The sequence below is a fragment of the Panthera tigris genome, chromosome A1, assembly GCF_018350195.1.
Source record: "Panthera tigris isolate Pti1 chromosome A1, P.tigris_Pti1_mat1.1, whole genome shotgun sequence".
Taxonomy (NCBI): Eukaryota; Metazoa; Chordata; class Mammalia; order Carnivora; family Felidae; genus Panthera; species Panthera tigris.
The window spans coordinates 189583395-189602949 of record NC_056660.1 but is presented as its reverse complement, the minus strand read 5'-3'; the positions used below and the strand labels follow the sequence as shown (position 1 = coordinate 189602949).

At 39.5% G+C, this 19555-nt stretch overlaps 1 protein-coding gene across 1 annotated transcript; it reads right to left on the bottom strand.

Annotated features, from left to right (window-relative positions):
- Positions 1 to 4562: 4562 nt before the first annotated feature.
- On the bottom strand, positions 4563 to 18435 carry HAVCR2 (hepatitis A virus cellular receptor 2). The gene is made up of 7 exons (XM_007077654.3): positions 18378 to 18435; positions 16786 to 17124; positions 15796 to 15879; positions 11861 to 11901; positions 10247 to 10373; positions 6858 to 6894; positions 4563 to 5005 (listed from the first exon to the last, which is right to left on the bottom strand). The coding sequence occupies exons 1-7, from the start codon at positions 18433 to 18435 to the stop codon at positions 4846 to 4848; spliced, it is 846 nt and encodes a 281-aa protein (XP_007077716.1). The 3' UTR covers positions 4563 to 4845.
- Positions 18436 to 19555: the final 1120 nt, after the last annotated feature.

The window sequence follows — 19555 nt, the reverse complement described above, 5'->3', positions numbered from 1 at the left end:
GGCTCAATTGGTTAAGCATCTGACTTCAGCTCAGGTCATGATCTCACAGTTCATGAGTTCAAGCCCAGTGTGGGACTCTGTGATGACAGCTCAGAACCTGGAGCCTGCTTCACATTCTGTGTCTCCTCTCTCTTTGCCCCTTCCCCACTCACACTCTGTCTCTTTCTCTCTCAAAAATGAATAAACATCAGGTGCCTGGGTGGCTCAGCCCATTGAGTGTCCGACTTTGGCTCAGGTCATAATCTCGCAGTTTGTGAGTTCGAGCCCTGCGTCGGGCTCTGTGCTGACAGCTCAGAGCCTGGAGCCTTCTTCACATTCTGTGTCTCCCTCTCTCACTGCCCCTCCCCTGCTCACACTCTGTCTCTCTCTCTCTCTCTGAAATAAATAATAAACATTAATAATAATAACAATAATAATGGAAAAAAGCAATCTAACAAGATGTGTGTCTTCTGCTTCATAGAGATTCTTACTTAGTCTCAATATACTGTAAGGTAATTAGCTCCAAATTGTATGTCCCAGCCAGAGTGCCCCTCGTAAACTCATTTCAAGTAAGGCAGCTAGGATAGCTGTCATATGTCTTAGTTTTTACCTAAGATTCCATTTAGTTCAGGTAATGCTTTTTTCCCATGGTGATTACAAGCTATTTGGCTGCCGTTTACATAATAGGAATTTCTGTTGAAGTTGGATGTTGCTGGAGAGAATGATGAAAAGCACTGCTCCCCCAAGAACCTTCTGGAAACCTAGCCAGTGAGCAGATTTTAAAGCTCCTTCCCCCTTGGATTCCTACTTCAACCCTTAGATTCAGCTAATACTAAGTTCAAGAGATTTTTGCTAAGACATAGTGGTAAACTTTGGGATAGAGAAATGAATCAAAAATCTATATTATAATATAGTTACATATATTATAATATACAATCTATTTGTTGCAATATAACCAAACTGTTGGAAATAATCTTCACCTACATTTATACATTTGTTACTTTTTACTGAAGTGTTTTCTGAACAAGAACTAAACTCAGCATGCAATGGGCCAGTAATGGCAAATGAAACCACAACCACAAGTAAAATTTAAAACAGATCAGATATAGATATATAGAATATGGATATTTCAGAGCTGACAAAAATAAGGTAAACACTGCATTGGAGTAAGAAGTATTTCTATTTTACATGAACTAGGTTTAAATGAATGAAAAAGTATGAATACAAAATGTAGAAATTACAAAGGACGACATATCAACTTACCATAAAACAGGTTGCAAGTACAGAATATAAAACTATAATGAAATATTTTCCAAAAGTGACCCACCCACAAAACAATTACATTAAAATAATGTGCACATTTAGACGGACGTCCCATTACCACCACCACCATACATGAATAGCTTAAACAATCATAAAAAAAAAAAAAAAAAAAAAAAAAAAAAAGCCTCACTGCTTTCTCTGGAAAAGGAGACTCACATAAGCAGAAGGAATTCAAACAAGAATTCACAAAAGATAATCACTACCATGAGTAAATGAGTGACTTGGAATGACCTTTATCATTGTAGTCAACATTACTGAGAAAAAGACACAGAGGATCTACAAGCCTGAAACATTTCTGACTCATACTGCTCCTTTGCACAAATTTTCCACTGAAAATGGGCTAAAATCTGAGCCCTCCTCAGGCTTGAGAACTTTTCAGCCAAATGGTCCAGAGGCCCCTCTCTTTTTCCCCACTTAGCAACTGAGTCCCACAAAAAGGTGGTGGAAAAATCTTAAACACTGCAGCTCTGGGGCATCTCTCTATACTTTTCTCCAGAAGGATCTAAACTTTCTGAATAAAAAATGGAGACAAAATTGTGTTCAGCTTAAGTTTTTGAATGTATACTTAAATGAGAAATGAAAAATACGAATAGGCATGAGGGGGGGTACCCGAAAATCAGCTAATGAGGGATTGAACTGTTGGGAATTTCTGCCTTGGGAATTCAAAATCTAGAAGTGATGCAGATAAAACATGGGAAGACCTTACTTTTTCAGTCTAAAAAGATCAGGAAGCCCCCTTTTGTCCTGGGGTCTCTTATGGAAGAGCTATGGAGAAAAAAATCCTAAGATGCTTCTAAGAGCAAGCCACATGTTCAGTCTTATTACATTGTTTTTAATTAAGTTACCCATTGACCTCCTGGGCCCGTTGGAGCAGCCTTGAAGATTTCTGTTCCCCATTCTGCCACCTTCCCCCTTCCAAATAACTGGTGTAGAATAGATCCCACTCTGACAACCAGGGTTCCAGTCCTGGCTTACTGCCAGCCTTGACCTTGAATTTAGCTTATCCTAGTCTCCATTTCTTTCTATGATGAGGAGGGCAGACAGAAAAACATTGCTATAATTCTTAAATCTATTTTTTTATTATAAAAGAAAATAATTCAAACAATTTTACAAGCACATAAAAGGAAAAAGTGGAAGTCTGTCTCATGACAATTTGCCCCTGTGGGATAGCCATATTGATTTTGGAATATTCTTCTAGATTTTTTAAGGCAAAAGAAAACATTAGCATCAACAATATATACTATTCTAGAACTTTTTTTTTTTCTTTTTTACTTAGCAATATGGCATTCTTCTCTGACAAGTAAGTAACATACGCTACACGAGAATCAGGATTTCGTCTGTTTAACTCACTGCTGTTTTTAGGGACTAGAACAGTATCTGGCACATAGTAGGTGCCAATAAATGTTCGCCAACTGAATGAATGGAATGAATCCTCCTTACTGTCAGATGAACTACAAGTTCTACAGGGTCAGGGATATGTCTGTTTGGTCTCTCTCTATGGTCTCAGCACGAGAGTACCTGACACATAGTAAGCACTTAAATATTCATTGAATTAGCAAAACAGCTCAATGATGAAACCACTTAATTCTTAAGTGAAACCACTTAAATGCACAAGTGTGTTGAGATTACAATAATCAACTATTCCCCAATTGACATAAAAAGTCCCCTACAAACACCGTTGCAATAATCATCCTGTATACATACCATCGTTTAAATATTTTTAAATAATAGGATAAGAATCTCTTTCCAGGAGGGGTGTGGTGGTGGGAACCATTGATATGGTTCAAATGTGTCTGAAGTCCTTTCCCTCTAGAATTTCATAACTGTAAAACATTTACAGTTAATTCTTCATCTTGTTGAATGAGAGTTGCTCCCTATAATTTTATGAAATGATCTCCCTTATATATCTCCCAGTAGAAATCCAGTGATTCCCAAAACTGTCTAAATGCAGCCCAAACATTATAATTCACACAACAAAACTGCCAGAGACTCCTGGAAATAAACAGGCTGCCTACATCCTTGGTGACCAACACTTTCTGCATACAGCATCGCAGCAATTTAGTTATTACCTGGGGAGGGGTAGTTTTCAGGCAGCAACAGGTCCTTCTCATTGATTCTTTATATACTGAGGAGGCTTAGCAGAAAGGGGGACACAGACAAGAGAGTAATAGACTTACAAAGGCCTGAGCTAAGAAGCAAACACCACTTTGAACTAGATAAGAACAGATTTGAGAGCTTAGGAGTGTCTGTGAATTCTCCAAGAAGAGCTCTAAGTTCTGCAATGGAAAAATCTTTCCAGAAGGCTGCCTTTCTGCTTATGTTTTTCATTCCAAAGGCATTTAGTACATTTCTATTATGTGGGAGAGCCGTGCCAGGCACTGGGCAGGCAATGAGTAAGAGAAGACAAACTTAGTCGCCACCACCTTGGAAATGAAGTTTAGGGACCACAGCCTTTCCATCACAGGATTTGATGCCGATAAATATAGATTGCTGGAGCCCTGTGCTTTCTTTCCACCAGGAAACAGAATTTGTGTACAAGTCACTGCTTCTTCTTCTATGAAAAACATAGCTCCAGTTCTCTCCATGAATGGAGAAGTTGGTCAGAGATATTTCCTTTTGAGTGCACCCCAAGCAAAACTTGGCAACACACGGAGCACACTTCCTTTTTCTCTAGGAGCTCCTTCACACCACAGGACTTGCTAGGCAGTCTACTTAACTGGCAAAGGAGAGCTGTGCAGAGGCACTTACTGGGAAACAATCAATATTCAAAGAAGCATAAGTCTTGAGACTCAGAGAGAACCCTCGAGACCATCTACTCCTCCTCTAATAGCTTCTAAATTTTTTATGCGTCACAGAACTCTTTGAAACTCAGTGGCCCCTTTAGACTTTCTGTACCAAAAAGACATGCACATATCTTAACACATAATTTTCCCTATATTTTCAGTAGCTCTGTGGATACATCATGTGACTGAATTTCCTGGAATTCTTGGGACCACATATTAAGAATTCCTAGCCTAGGGGTGCGTGGGTAGCTTAGTCAGTTGAGCATCTAAATTTGGCTCAGGTCATGATCTCACAGTCTGTGGGCTTGAACACCTCATCGGGCTCTGTGCTGACAGCTCAGAGTCTGGAGCCTATTTCAGATCCTGTGTCTCGCAATCTCTCTGCCCCTCCCCCATTCGTCCTCTGTCTCTGTCTCTGTCTCTCTCAAAAGTGAATAAACATTAAAAAAAAAAAATACCCAACAATTCCTACTCTATATAAAAGCCCATTTGAACTCTAATGCCCGATTAGCATACTCTATATTGGGTAGCCCCACTGGCTGAAATACAGAGGTGATGTTGTACCTAAATACAGTGTAGGACACAGTTCCATCCCTATGTGAGCTAATTATCTCCCGAAATGTAAAAACTCTGCTTGGTGGCCATGGACAGGGCCTCTAAAACCAATCAGCTGACACATTTCATAGTTTTCACAGTGATACCATGCTCAAAAATGAAGTAGTGGGATCTGGCGGGGTTAAAGGGTTAGATCTCTGGGTTGTCAGGATAGTTGCTCGCTGCTGACATCGCAGTAGTATTCATATGGATCTTCTATTTCATATATGTTCTCCTCAATGATATAGATGTTTTCCTCTGAGTGCATTCCTTCTGCTACTGTATTTGCTAACCCTGAGGGAGCGACGTTGGCCAAAGTGACAAGGCTGTGGAAATAAATGTTACAGTTGAGTTAAGCATTTCTTGGGCAGCACAGAATAGAGTTAAGATAAGAGGCTTTGCTGAAGAGACAACAACCAAATATAGTACCTGATCCTTGATCAGGTCCTAACTAGGAAAAAAAAAAAAAAAGCCATAAAATAGCAGTAAAACAATTTGTGGAACAGTTGAGGAAATTTGAATTCCTTTGAATTAATCTTAATTTTCCTAAGTATAAAAATGGCATCGTGTTGGAAGCAGGTACAGACTGAAGTGTTTAGGTGAAGGGGGAAGATGTCTGAAATGTCCTTACAAATAGTTCAGAAGAAATGTTCTCTGTAAATAGAGAAACAAACAAAGCAAGCAGGTCCAAATCTCAAACCATGAGTTTGGTTGAAGCGTTCTGTTTTCCTTGTACTATAACTTCAATTCTTCTGTGGACTTGAACAGTTTCAAAAAGAAAAAAAAAAAAGGAAATATTTTATGGATCCAATCAGACTTGAGTTTGAATTCTGTCTGTCACTTACCAGCCATATGACCTTGGATAAATTGAGTGGTTGGGTTTTTGTTTGTTTGTTTGTTTTCATTTACTCAGTCAAGAAATTTTTAGTGTGTTACACACTGTGCTACAAAGCAAGAAATGCAGCAGTAAACAATACACAAAAATCCCATGAAGGCTGCGTATTAGCAAACTTTGTGTCTCAGGGTCCTCATCTGTAAAATGGGAATAATAAACATTCTATTTTACAGGGCTGCTGTAAGGAGCATTTATTCATTCAATCATCAGATGTGTAGGTGTCTACTAAGCATCACATACTGTATCAGGGGATATAGTTGTTAATGTGGCAACAACTTCCTAACGTTCTACAGAGCTTACCTTTATAAGTAGGGATGAACATTAACCAACTAATTTCACCAAATAATGAATTAATGCATGTAAATATCACCCATGGGTAATATCACATTTCAAGTTTCAGTTCTAATAACAGATCCTGGCACAGATGATCAAAAGCCATTAATAATTAAATTGTTTTATTTGGCTTTATTTGGCTCTTTTTACTGCAGAGTATTTTGTCTTAATTAATACACTATCTATATTTACCTAAAATCACTCGTGGTTTAGATATAATTCAAAGGGATGAGTCATTTTTTTTCTTGAAATGTACTGCATTCTACCCATGTGCCAAATATCACTAAATTCTAGTACACGCTATATAAGCTTCGTATATTTGGAATGGGGAGGTGTGCATGTGTGTATATGTACGCATATGTATACAGTCAAAAACAGACACCAAGACTGCAGTATAATAGACCAGTAGATCTCAACCTTGTTTGCATATTAGAATCACCTGGAAAACTTTCAGAAAAACACCTATACTTAGGTCTCATCCTCAAAGATGCCAATGTATTTGCTCTGGGGTTGGCAACAGTATGTTCAAGTGCCCTAGGTGATTCTAATAGGCAACCCAAGTTAAGAACGCCTGGGCTGAGCTATAAAAGCCCTGAAAGTAGAGTCTGGGTTTCTTGCTCACTTTTGTAACCCAAAGCCCAACCCAGAGCCTGCATGTAGTTCAATCACTAGAAGGATCAGTTCATTGAAAAAAAAAAACAAGAACCATTAATATACAAATAAGCATTTCCTATCAATAGGGAGATGAATTCTATACCTTAACTTTAGTCAATGAAGCTAGAGAAATCAGTAAGTAAAACAGAGCAGTGTGTTTAATTGGCATTACATAAATCTAAGGTAAGAAGGAAGTACAAGTTTAAATCCCAGGGCCAGGCTTCTAAGAGCAAAGCCATATTAGAATAGGGGTCTCCAAGATTCCCACCTTCCCCTACCCTACCCATTACTCTTACCTTGAATTCTGTAACTTCTCTTTGCTATAAGAATACCCTAGGTAAAATGTGGAAGAAAAGTCCATTAAAACTGCTCTCATAAAACAAATGAGTTAGGAAATAAAATGAACTCACTGAAGGCAAGGATTGTTTAAGAAAATCTGGTCTCCCCTTGGACTGAATTAAATCAAACTATCAATGTGTGTCTTGGATTGTTACATGGACTCTTCTAGAAAGCAATACAGATACATTTTTCACATTCAGGAAATACATGGAGCATCTGGTAGGCACTGGGAATGCAAAGGTGAATTGTGAGCCCTGACTTCTGAAAGCTTGTGTTCTAGTGAGGGGGGCATTGAAAATAATAATTTCTAATTGTGGAACCAACAATGCACTGTAACAGATGACTGAGAAGGTGGTCAGGAAAAACCTCTCAGGAGGGGTAACCTTTAAGCTCAGTTCCGAAAATAAAGAAAATGAGTCAGCCAAGTGAACAGGCAGGGGAAGAATTCAGGCAAAGAGAATCCCTGGTAATGACGAGTATGGCTTCCTGAAACTGAAAATATGGCTGAAATAAGAAAATAGCCCAAGATAAGTTCTGAGAGGTAGGCTGGGGATAGCTCCTATAAGACCTTTTAAGTCATAATCTAGATTTTGGATATTATTCTATAAAATAAGAATCTTACTCTTATTCCTATAAGAAATCATTGGAGGACAGAAATATGAGCTGACTGGGTTTTAAGAAGATCACTCTAACTCCTATGTGGGGAATAGATTAAAAGCAGGTATTTAAAAAATGAAGAAGTTAAGTAGAGATCATGATGCCTCACATCACAGTAAGGTGGTGATCAAAAGAGATTCAGAATAATGAATGTATTTTACATATATTTTGGAGAAAGTCTGAAGGAATTAAAATTGGCTTTTATGTTAGGAGGAAACAGGATTCTAGGATGGCCTATGGCATTCTGGCTTAAACAACCAGATGGATGGTAGTGAAACGTTATAATGGGAAACACCAGAGAGGCAGAGGCCATGTTCTGGGAAGGTGGAATATAGACTCTAGACCTCCATTTGGGACATGTTAAGTGTGGAAGGCATCTAAGTGGAGGTATCAACAGGACAAACACTCAGAGTTGGAGGGGGGAATTAAAGATTTAATTTAAACCTATGGAAATAGACCTATTTAACCTATTTAATTAAATTAATTAATTTAATTAATTTAATTAATTTAAATTTATTTATTTATTTATTTATTATTTAAATAAATTAATTATTAAATTAAATAAATTAATTAAAACCTATTTAAACTTATGGAAATAGACACCATCACCTAGAGGGTATAGAGAAAGGGAAAGGGCCAGCCCTGAGGAATAGGAATATCTAAAGGTCAAGCAGAAGAGGAAATAACAAAAATGACTGAAAATGGACGGCCAATGAAGTAGGAGAGTGGTGTTTTAGAAGCCAAGAGAAGGAATACTATCTAGAATGAGTGAGAGTCAATTTGATTAAATATTGCTGAAAGATTGACTACAATGAAGACAGAAGTGTCTATTGGATTTAGCAAAATGGAGGTTGTCAGTGAGCTTGACTAAAACTATCTCCATGGTGCTTCAGGGATGGAAGCTAGATGATGGGCTAAAGAGTTCAGGGGGTACAAAGTAGGAAAAATTCATCTGAGAAATATGGCTGTGAAGGAAAACAGAAATGGGAGTAGCTAAAGAGGAATAGGTGAGTTAAAACATATTTTTATGCTGATGAGAATAGAATGAATAGAAAGGGAGAGGTAGATAATTCTGGAGAAAGGGGTTAAAGGAGAATGAAGTCTTAGCTAAGTCTAAGGAGATGGAACAGGTCTTTTATACTTCATCAGTTGAGTGAGAAATGAGAGGGGTTTGAGTGGTACTGAGGTATGCTCGCTCATCTCAGAGAGTGCACTAGAAAGATACGGGATTGCTGGTTGTATTGCTAACCAATTTATGGCTTTGATGTCATGACTTAAAAACCTGTCACCTTGGTCATAAGATTTTGTCTAGCAACCTGTATACCACAAATCAAACAGGACTTTCCTATCTGTCCTTCGAAGTAGCCATGTTTTTGGAGTAATACATATGTGTGTATAAAGTGTCAAACTTCTCCCATTCATTACCTTCACTTCAAGCCTCTTTGCACCAGCTGAAATGGCATGGCAGAACTTGAAAGGCTAGTGAGTACTAGCATTGCTCTTTTTCAACCTGTAGACTTTGCATTCATGTGATCAATTCGCAAACTCCACTACTGCCTCTGTGCAAACTCAGGTAAGTGTGGCTGGGGTAGTTTCTTTCCGTGAACAATCCATTTACCGAGGATAGCAGAATAGCATAATGGTAAGGAATAAGAGAGTCCTGCTTTCAAATTCTGTATCTAATAACTGTGTGGCTCTGGCCAGCATGTTCATTCTCTATTGGTAAATTAGAATAATATTAGTATCTTTCTCATTAAGGTAATCATGAAGATTTAATGCCCATAAAGCACTCAGCAGCTTTAAGTTGCACAATTAGGGTGACCAATTCATCCTGGTTTTCCCTGGACTGTCCCAGTTTTAGCATTGGCAGGATCACATCCTAAGGCCCCTTCAGTCCTGGGAAAATCCGGGTTGGTTGGTCACCCTATATGCAGTCCATGTTTTAAGTATTAGTAGGAAGGGTTGCTAGAATGTACTAAGCCCTGGGGTATAAGGTCTTGGCCTCTGTCCTCAAAGAGAAGAGAATATATCACAAAAGTGTGCAAAGCTTTTGGGGTGATGACGATGTTTGGGTCTTGATTATAGTGATGGTTTCCCATGCATAATCATCTACTGAAAATACAAATGCTGCAATCCTGGCCATGACCCATTGGTAAAAGGACTTGCCACCCCTCTCTCTAAAGACCTGTGCCTGAGAAACAAATAAGATAGAAAAACGCACAGAAAGAAATTACTTTCTGTTGTCGCACTTCCTAATAAACTTAATTCATGAATTAAAGAAGTTTATTTTCTTAACGAAAGGTAAGAGAACAGGTGCTAGAATCAGTCTGCTTGAATTTCAATTCTAGCTTTGCCTCTTATGGATTCTGAAACCTTGGGAAAGAGGCTCACTTTCTTTCTAGTAGCTATAGTTTCCTGCACTATAAAACGGTGATAAATACTACCTGCCACATGAGATGGTGACAATAAAATGTACGTAAAACGTTTAGCACCAGGCCTGCATATAACATGGTAAAGCATTGCATAAAAATTAGCTATTATTATTGTTAGGTTTGGAAGGACTACAGGGTACTCAGTTTAATCGCCTTCAGGTATAAATACAAACTTACATTTGTATCTAGGTTTGTGTTGGTTCCTATTTTAACAGTTCCTTATCAGAGGGAGAGAGTTGCAACATCAACCAACTTACATGTGAGAATTAAAGCAGCAATGATAAGAATGAGAGTCAGCCCAGCAGAGATCCCCACTCCAATGTAGATGCCTATTCTGGTGGTCACAGCAGAGTCTTGTAATTCGTTAGCCAATGTGGGTATTTGCTATGGAAACACAAACAGAATTGCAGCAGATGGGCAGAAATCAGTTGTGTGCTCAGCTAGTCTCGTGACGTACAGCACCAGAGGAGTGCAGGGACCTTGAGACCGTGCATGATCTATCTCCTTCTAGACAAGCCTCAAACCACCCAAAGAACGGGATCAGCATAATCCTTAAACTTACAAGGGAATAAAATGTGCTGCTTCTACAATGTGGGGGGCGGGGGGGGGTGGGGACAAGGAACTCTTAATAAATGGACCCCCCTCCCCCACAAACATAAATAGGTTTTAGGGTGGAACCCTGTTCATCCAAGGTCCCCTGGTGTTCCAGGGAGTTTCAGAGTGGTTTAAACTTGGTGTCTTGCAGAGAAGCCCCCACCTTCACAGAAAAACTGATTCAAGGGCCAGGCCTTTGCAGCCAGATAGTCCTGGGTTCAAATCCCAGCTCTGCCATCATCTTGGAGAGTTCTTAGGAAAATGAAGTAACAAGAAATACAAAATGCCTAGCACAGGGCCTTGTATGCAGTAAATGCAATCAGTGCTTACGTGGTGATAGGTATTGTGGCTATTTCTCTAATTAGTTTTATTAATTTTATTTTGTAACTGAAAGCCATAACATTCTTCTGCTTTCAAAATTTTAGTCCATATTCTCCCTTTAAAAGCAACAATGATAAATAATTTTAAAACAAAGAAGTCAAAGAAATTAAATTTTCCACTTATTCAATCAACTTTTACTACAGGAGTGCTATATGCAAGGTACTGTGCATTAAATACTATGGATATACAGAGGTACTTAGAGTCAGTCTTTGGTCACAAAGAGGGGCAGGGACAAACACAAAGTGCTGAGCCTTGGTTGTGAACACACAAGTAGGGGACTTAGTCAAATGAATGCAGACTCCTGTATACATCCTCAAAGAATTTTTAAGTCACTACTATAAGCTTGATATCTAGGGGATTCCCTTTTGCTCTGAGAAAGTGGGGGACACTAAAATTGTGGTTAATTAAAATATTGATTTGTTTATACTTCGATATATACATTGTTGACTTCAAATACTCCTGACTAGTGTCTTGTCAGACATAAATAAATTTACACAATCTTTCTCATCAGGGTTACCATGCAAGCGAGAAGAAATATATTCCAGGGATATGGAGGGTCTTTGAACCCTCCACAGCGGTTCGCAGTTGTGAAATATGAGAAGAGAAACAAGAAGCTAGTGGTTTTGTGTTTTTGTTTTCCAGCACTTACTATGTGCTAGGCACTTTGCACTTACCCCCTCATTCTGTCCTTAGATGGCTAGAACTGCCCTCATCAACATGTTACAGCGGAGGGCTCTGAGGCTAATGGAGAGTGAGGCATGTTTTCTCCAAAGGAGAGGAGCAAACAAGAATGAAGACTAAAGCCAAACTTTCTTCCCTCTGAGTTGAATATGAGGTTAGCACGCGCGCACCCACGCACACACGCATGCACGCACACACATGTCCATGTCACTTACAGTTTGATTTTTATCATGGAGGGCCTCCAGTGTCCGTGTCTCTGCCATAAAGAGAAAAAAACAGCTGATAGAATAGTCAAGAATGTTTTCTTTTATCTGAGTTTTAAAAACTCTTAAAGATGCCTAGAATCATATTTGAAATTAATCCTACTCTATACTCTTCACAATAAGTAATTGTGAGACCAACAAAATTTTCTAAACACTTACAAATCAACGATTTGATATGGATGACCATATTTTTTTATCCAGATAATGAACCTGACTACTTATGTTCTATGAACTGGAGACCTCTGCCAGGAAAACCTCTGTCGAATATGTGGTTTGTTGTGTCCACAGCACCCCAAAGAGGGCAGCAAATTGCCAACAACATTGATAACACTCAACCAGGCATTATATTGTAATGAGACTTTGAAAGATAACAAAAGTTAATTTTCTTAAAAAAGTTTAACATTTACTCATTAAGAGGGAGACGGGGTATTTCATTGCCTAAAAATGAGAGTAATAATAACTATAGCTATAATTTACCATGAGCTGACATGGTGCTAAATTCTTTGAACGAAGTATCTCATTTAGCATTCAAAACAACTATCCTGAAGTAGAGACTATTAGCCCCATTTCGCAGATGAAGAAGCTGAGAATTAGGAAGTTAGGGGACTTACCCAGGGTCACAGAGATTAGTGAATAACAGAAATAGCCTTTCAATTTAGGTCTGCATGGCTTTAAACAAGACACTCTGAACGATGTCCCTTTCAACAACCTTTACTTTTGCATTGTCACTACCACGTGGTCACATTGCCCAGGTGCCATCTCACCTTCTTTCCTTTTTACTCATTCATTTCTTTACCTGCTTATCCATTTGATGAACATGTACTACACCCCTTCTCTGTGCCAGGCCCAGGGTACAGAGCCGTGAACAGCATGGGCACAAGCCCTGACCTCACAGATGCTGCTTTCTAAAAATCAGTAGATGGTTAGCTTTGGGAAAATTAAGGATGCCTACTCATTTATCTGGCTGAGTCAGAGGCTCTGAAACTTCTTAAATGTCATGGCCACTTTCTGGAAGCCTAAAAATCTAAATCCTTTAAGGCAGGACTCCTGCTTTAACAATGATTTTTTTTTTTTAATTTCTTTTTTTAACATTTTGTTTTATTTTTTGAGAGACAAAGAGAGACAGGACATGAACAGGGGAGGGGCAGAGAGAGACAGGGAGACACAGAATCCAAAGCAGGCTCCAAGCTCTGAGCTGTCAGCACAGAGCCTGATGCAAGACTCGAGCCTGAGCCGAAGTCAGTTAACCAACTGAGCCACCCAGGCATCCCAACACACCATGACTTTAATATTAATATTTTACTATTCTCAGCCTAAAACTAATTTTAAAAAAGAGGAAGTAAAAGAGATTATCTTCCACTTACCTTTGCTCTTATTACCCAAAAAGGAATTTAAAGTATAAAAACCACATTGGTGGAACTACTAAGTAAACATGAATCTTAACCACACACAAGATTTTCTAATGTAAATCCAGTTTCTGCTTCCCTGTAATTATTTTTCTTGGCCTAAATGATAAGACTGACTTCTCTTTTTTTTAATTACGATTTACAGGGAAAATGACCCAACAGCACTCCATTTTATAGATTATCGCAGATTATTTTCACATAGATAGCCATCAACCAAGTGAGTGGGACAGTTGGAAAAAGTTGCTTTGATTTTCCCAGAGAACCCAAGACTTGGCTGGAGTGGAGGTAGCAACAGGGTGGCATGTGAGAGTCTTAAAAGTTTATGAATTTGTAGTTACCATCTAGTACATATTATATGCCAGACATGGTGATTAGTACTTTATTTGCCCAACAGCTTTTAATCTTCACCACAATAAGTAGGTACTATTATTTTTCCATTCTTCAGATGAAAAACCTGATTCTCAGAGAGGTACTTTGCCTAAGATCACACAACTATTCATTGACAAACCTGAGATTTAGGCCAAGTCTATCTCCAGAGCTGAGGATTCACTGTGACCCTGTCCTACATCCTTTAGGTGGAAGAGACATTACATTGTTTTGTGTTCAAGATAGGTTCCATGATTCTTGAATTCTTACTTGTTAAGGTTCCATTCCACTTTATAGCAAACATATTAAATGTACCCACATTCCACACTAAAGAAAAGGTATGTATAAGTACACACAGGTTGACTTGCAGGTAACTAGTTGACATCATGTTACATGTTATGGACATGCCATTAAATAATAATTTTAATTTTTATTTATTTTCCTACTTTGGAGCTGTTACATTTTTTGTTTGTTTACTTGAATATTTTCTTAGGCCATCGAAAGCTCAGAGATTGTAGGTACTGTGCCTATATTCCCAATGCAAGAAATGCCCCCATCTTTGTTGCCCTAAAGGGAAGGAACTAACAAGTAAAAACTAAAGAGAAAAAGACTTGTTTAGGATATAGACAACTCTGAGGAAATATACTGCCTCGTGAGGAAGGTGTGTGGGTATACAGTGAATGTGCGCTTGAGGGTGATGTTATAAACAGCATTGGTAGCACAGGATGGGAATGTGGGCATACAATAAATATCTGGTATGACTTGCTTAGGCCACAATGAGGGCTACCATCTGTTCCCGCCGTATTTTATTTCCTCACTAATTGCATAAGAGATATTATCTACCAATCACTAAGCAACTACCAAATATTAAACCACTAGAGAGCTAAGGTTACTACTTACAATAATAACCAGTATTTGGGTGCTTTCTGTGGGTCAGGTACTACACTGAGCACTTTACAAACATTGTCACACTCAAATCTTTAGAACAATCTTACACAGTAGATTACCCTCAACATAGAGGTAAGGAAACTGAGCCTCACAAAGTTTGAGCAATTTTACCTTGAGCTCACAAAGCTAGCGGGAAGAGCTGATATTGGAACCCATTCTACCTACCTATTGCTGATGTGCTTAACCACAATCGCATTCTGCCTCCAGATCTTATTGGTAACATTAAGGACAATAACCAACGTGTACTGAGTACATAGTATGATCAAATACTGGGCTAAGCACTTGAGACACCCTTTCTTAGTTAAATTTCATAAAGTGGGATTTAGGAGATTTATGAGATTAAGATATGGGACTTGGACTTACCTGTTATTACCCTCATCTTACTGAATGGAAGACTAAGCTCCAGAGAGTATAAGAGAGACCAGGACTTTGACAGGAGACATTTAAGATTAATCTCCCTGCTCAATGTGACCTGAGGTCTGCTCTTTTGATCCTATCTTCTCTTCCAGAGCAGCATGGAAAAGTCCTTGTTGAATTACTTAAAGAATATAGCTGCTCCTTCTGAGGTTGGAATTGAGGGAAGATGATGGGCTTCATTCCAGTAAGAAGAGATCCTTGAAATCACCTAATCCAACCCCAAACATGGACTGGGATGGATTCATAACAAAACATCCCCATTCTGGGAGTCAATTGGAAAATAATGGCAATGTAATGAGTTTTTCATTAGAATAAATGTATTTAATTTAAAAACATGTCTTTTATTATTGCAATAATGGATAATAATGCAATTTTTTCCTTATTTGGCAAAATACATATATTACCAAAATTCTTTTTTTAGGGGGAGGGAGTGGGAATTTTACCAGGTTACAAAATCCAAAGATTCTGAACCCTCTCCTTGAACAGAACAGGAAGGTGAGGTCCAGGGAAGTGAAAGGCTTCAGCCCAGGTCACAGGGCTACTTGTGACTAATTCCAAATCCTAGCTCAGCGCTCCTTTTTCACAACACAGGTTTGTCCCCACCACCCCTCTCACCACACACAATATCTCAGGTGCATAGGAACATTCACACCTCCACTCAAACCCATTTCTCATCTCTTTCCCATATTCAAAATCCTCCGAACTCAGAAAATGCCAGAAGGCTTCCTCTTACACCACTTGTATAATTACCTGAGCCATATCCCTTGGTGGTGAGCATTCTTGGAAAGGCTGTACCGAAGTCTCTGTGTGTAGGCCGAGCAGGGGTGACCTTGGCTAATGTCAGAAACCAATATAAGGATGAGACTTCTCTGAGAGCAGAGAGCTTGTTTCGGGGAATCAAAGGGGCAGCAGAAAAAAATATGAAACACAACAAATGAAGAAAGGCACATGCCCAACTGCCAGACCTACCAGGACGTGTTCACTGAGAGTGTATGAGACTCTTCACATGTTGGGCAGAGGTCTGTTAACGGCCATCGTCATCGCAGTCTAATTGTTAATAATAGAACTAATAGCCACACAAATGGCCATGCTAAATGCTTTTTATAAAACACTTCATAAAATCCTTCCAATGGCCTGTGTAGTAGGAATTGCCATGTTTTATAGAACAGGAGGCCACAGAGCTTAAATAACTTGCCCAAGATTACACAGCTAGTAAGAGGCAAAGTTGGATTTAAACTGAGCTTCATCAGCCACACACTATATGCTGTATAAATCTTAAAATGTACAAACACGTGTACCCCGCCACTACCCACCCCACACATACACAGTCCAGTGGTTCTCAATCCTGACTGCACAGGGAGGAGAATCATCTAAGGTAGACTTCGTAAAATCCCGGAACTCGGGCTCTACCTCCGGAAATGCCGATTTCTCTGGTTTGTGGGTGGGGACCAAGAAGATGTAAGTGTTAAAAAGCTTTCCAGGTGATCTAATGAGCAATCAGGTTCTTAACCACTGATCTAGGCCTTTCCTCCCAATCTACAGATCCTGTCCCTGAGTTTGAAAATAGAGGAAGGGAATTAAATGTGGCTGGGCATTGTCGGTGGAGCCTGTTAAACTTTAGGTCTTAGGGACCCACTCCCAGGGCTATAATTGGGGAGATCAGAAATGAGACCAATCAGTATATTTAATTACCTGCAGGTGAGTTTTATTCATAAAGAAGACACGCAAAGGTCCACTCACCTGGTTTGATGACCAACTCCAGGTTTGATTTTTTATCATTCATTAGGCCTGGGAATTGAATCCGGCAGCAATAGGTCCCACTGTCAGCTAGAGTCACATTCTCTATAGTCAAGGACACATCTCCTTTGTGGAAATTCCTCTTTAGCTGGTATCTGTTGGATGTCTGATATTTCAAGTTCCTTCCATCTGTGCTGAGCACCATACTATGACATTCAAACATAGGACAGGATCCCTTGCCCCAGCAGACAGGCACAAGATTCTCAGGAGTGGCTGGAGAGTAGGTGCAGGGCAGAACAGCATTCTGACCCACTTCAACTACGTATTCCACTTCCAAAGACCCTGAATAAAGAAGTAAAGAGAGCAAGATTCAGGCAATGAGTGAGGCTGGTCCATTTCAAGAAAACTGCAAGTAATGCCATACAGAATAAAAAGGAAACCAGTGCTGCTGTCCTGTTTGGAAGATGATCCATTATGACAATGATTGTCGGACTGGAGGAGCATCAGAATCACCAGAAAGCCTTGTTAAAACACAGATGGTTGGGCTCAACCGCTAGAGTTCCTACTTCGATAGGTCTGGGGTGGGGTATAAAAATCTGAGTTTCTAGCAGGTTTCCAGTTGTTGACAGAGCTGGTTGGAAATTCACTTTGAGAACCAATGCCCTAAGAGACAATTGTGGTCTAGCCCTGTGAACATCGGAGGGCTGGGCAGATAGTCAGAAAATGAGTCATTGTTAACTAGTAAAACAGCTCACCCATCTGCTCATCGATGAAAGGCAGTTAACATAAAGCTCTCTCTTTTTTTAAGCACTCAGCACATAATGAATAAAAACTACTGGCTAAATAAGAAGCTTGCATATTTGAAACCACCCACAGGCTATTTTGAGGTTTGAAATGAATTGTCTTTAAGTATATATATATTAATAAATTATATATAGTGAAACATTTAAACAGTATAAAAAGGTATATGAGGGCTCCTGGGTGGCTCCATCAGTTAAGCATCAGACTTTGGCTCAGGTCTTGATCACACAGTCCGTGAATTCAAGCCCTGCGATCAGGCTCTGTGCTGACAGCTCAGAGCCTCGAGACTGCTTCACATTCTGTGTCCTCCTCTCTCTCTGCCCCTTCCCCACTCATGTTCTCTCTCTCTCTCTCTCTCTCTCTCAAATAAATAAACATTAAAAATTTTTTTAAAAGATATATGAAAAGTATACTCCCTCTCCCTGCTCCTTCCCATTTTCTGGTTCCCCTTCCCAGAGTCTATACATTAAGGACCATTCATGTATTCCCACATGGAAGTCTAATATACATGTTATTCCCTACAACACACATCCACAAATGGAAGTCTAATATACATGTTATTCTGTTCTTTGCTTTATTCAATTAACGTTTCAACTTAGAGACATTTCATATCACTATGTTTGGTCAGCTTCACTGTTTGCATCATGAAGATATCACAAACTGATTTACCTACTCCCCCACTAGTGGGCATTTATTTAGGCTGCTACCAAACTTGCTACTACAAATATTACAATGACTGTCTTTGTATCTTTATCTCACGCTATCCAGGTGTGACAGCCCGTGCCCAGACTTACTTGTGAGTAGTGGCAGCAGCAGCAGCAGGACACAGTCGAAGGAAAGTTGTGAAACCATGGATTCTGAAGAAGAAACGTCCAGTAATAGCTCTGTTTAGTTTTGATTCTCCAGTGGAACTGGGTACCTCTTGCAATTGTATCTCTTCCACAATCACAGGAGCAATGGCTGCTCTCCCCGACTGCTGGACCAACACACCAGGGCACCTGACTACCAATCTTTCCTCTGTTAATGCTGTCAAATCCACAGTTACATCAAAGGAAACCCCAGTTGTCTGTCGTGCTACACCACACACATCCTGTAAGGGCTCTGATATTTATCCTGTTAGTATCAACGAAGAGGAAGCAATACTCAAGGAAGAAAAATGTCTCTCAGCCAGTCAAGAAAACTCTCTTAGCAAGTGGAGAGAGCCCTCTCATATCTCCAATGAAATAATCCTCTGTTTGGAATGGATGGCATGTGGGTCTAGCTGGTTACCAGGGAACACAAGGCAGGAACATATCATCCATGCATTCATTCAGTCAGATCAGTCAGTTGGTTGGTCATGTGATCAATATTAATGGACTAGGAGCTGGAGAATACCACAATGAATGGCATGTCTCTTATTCTCAAATTTATGGGCCCTTTCCACCCCCGGAACTTAATTCTTAGCCTTGTCCAAACACAAACTGGGCTGTACTATATAACCTTGTTGGATCTCAGTTTCCTCATTTATAAAATGTATGAAATGAGGAAATTGTGCTAGGTGACATATGCATGGCTCCCTGCTGTAATATTCTGACTTTGACCTGAACTTTCAAACCCTTCCACTTAGGAAAGATATTTCCTTTCTGCAGTGTTTCTCCCCCACTGCAGTGGGAATCAAGGGGACCTCAATATTCTATTACATCTTATGTAATAGAATCAGATGGGATGTCTCCTCCCTCCCAGCCCTGGGGCTCTAGACGTAAATTCTCAGAAAGGGTTGAGTTTCAGCCACACTGTCCATCACTGAGGTAACATCTCAGACCCCTGGGATAGTGACAGCCCTCAGTCTCAGCCCTGGGATAGTGACATTTCTCTAGGAACTTTAAAAGCCAATGATTCTTTAAACATTTTTTTTTAATGTTTATTTATTCTTGAGAAAGACAGAGTGTGAGCAGGGGAAGAGCAGAGAGAGAGGGAGACACAGAATCCGAAG

Coding starts and splice junctions, on each gene's coding strand:
- HAVCR2 (XM_007077654.3), bottom strand. CDS start 18,435: ATGGTTTCACAACTTTCCTTCGACTGTGTCCTGCTGCTGCTGCTGCCA. Junction 6,895..10,246: donor TGCTGCTTTAATTCTCACAT/GTAAGTTGGTTG, acceptor CATTTTACCTAG/GGTATTCTTATAGCAAAGAG. Junction 5,006..6,857: donor GAGAAGTTACAGAATTCAAG/GTAAGAGTAATG, acceptor TTATTTCCACAG/CCTTGTCACTTTGGCCAACG.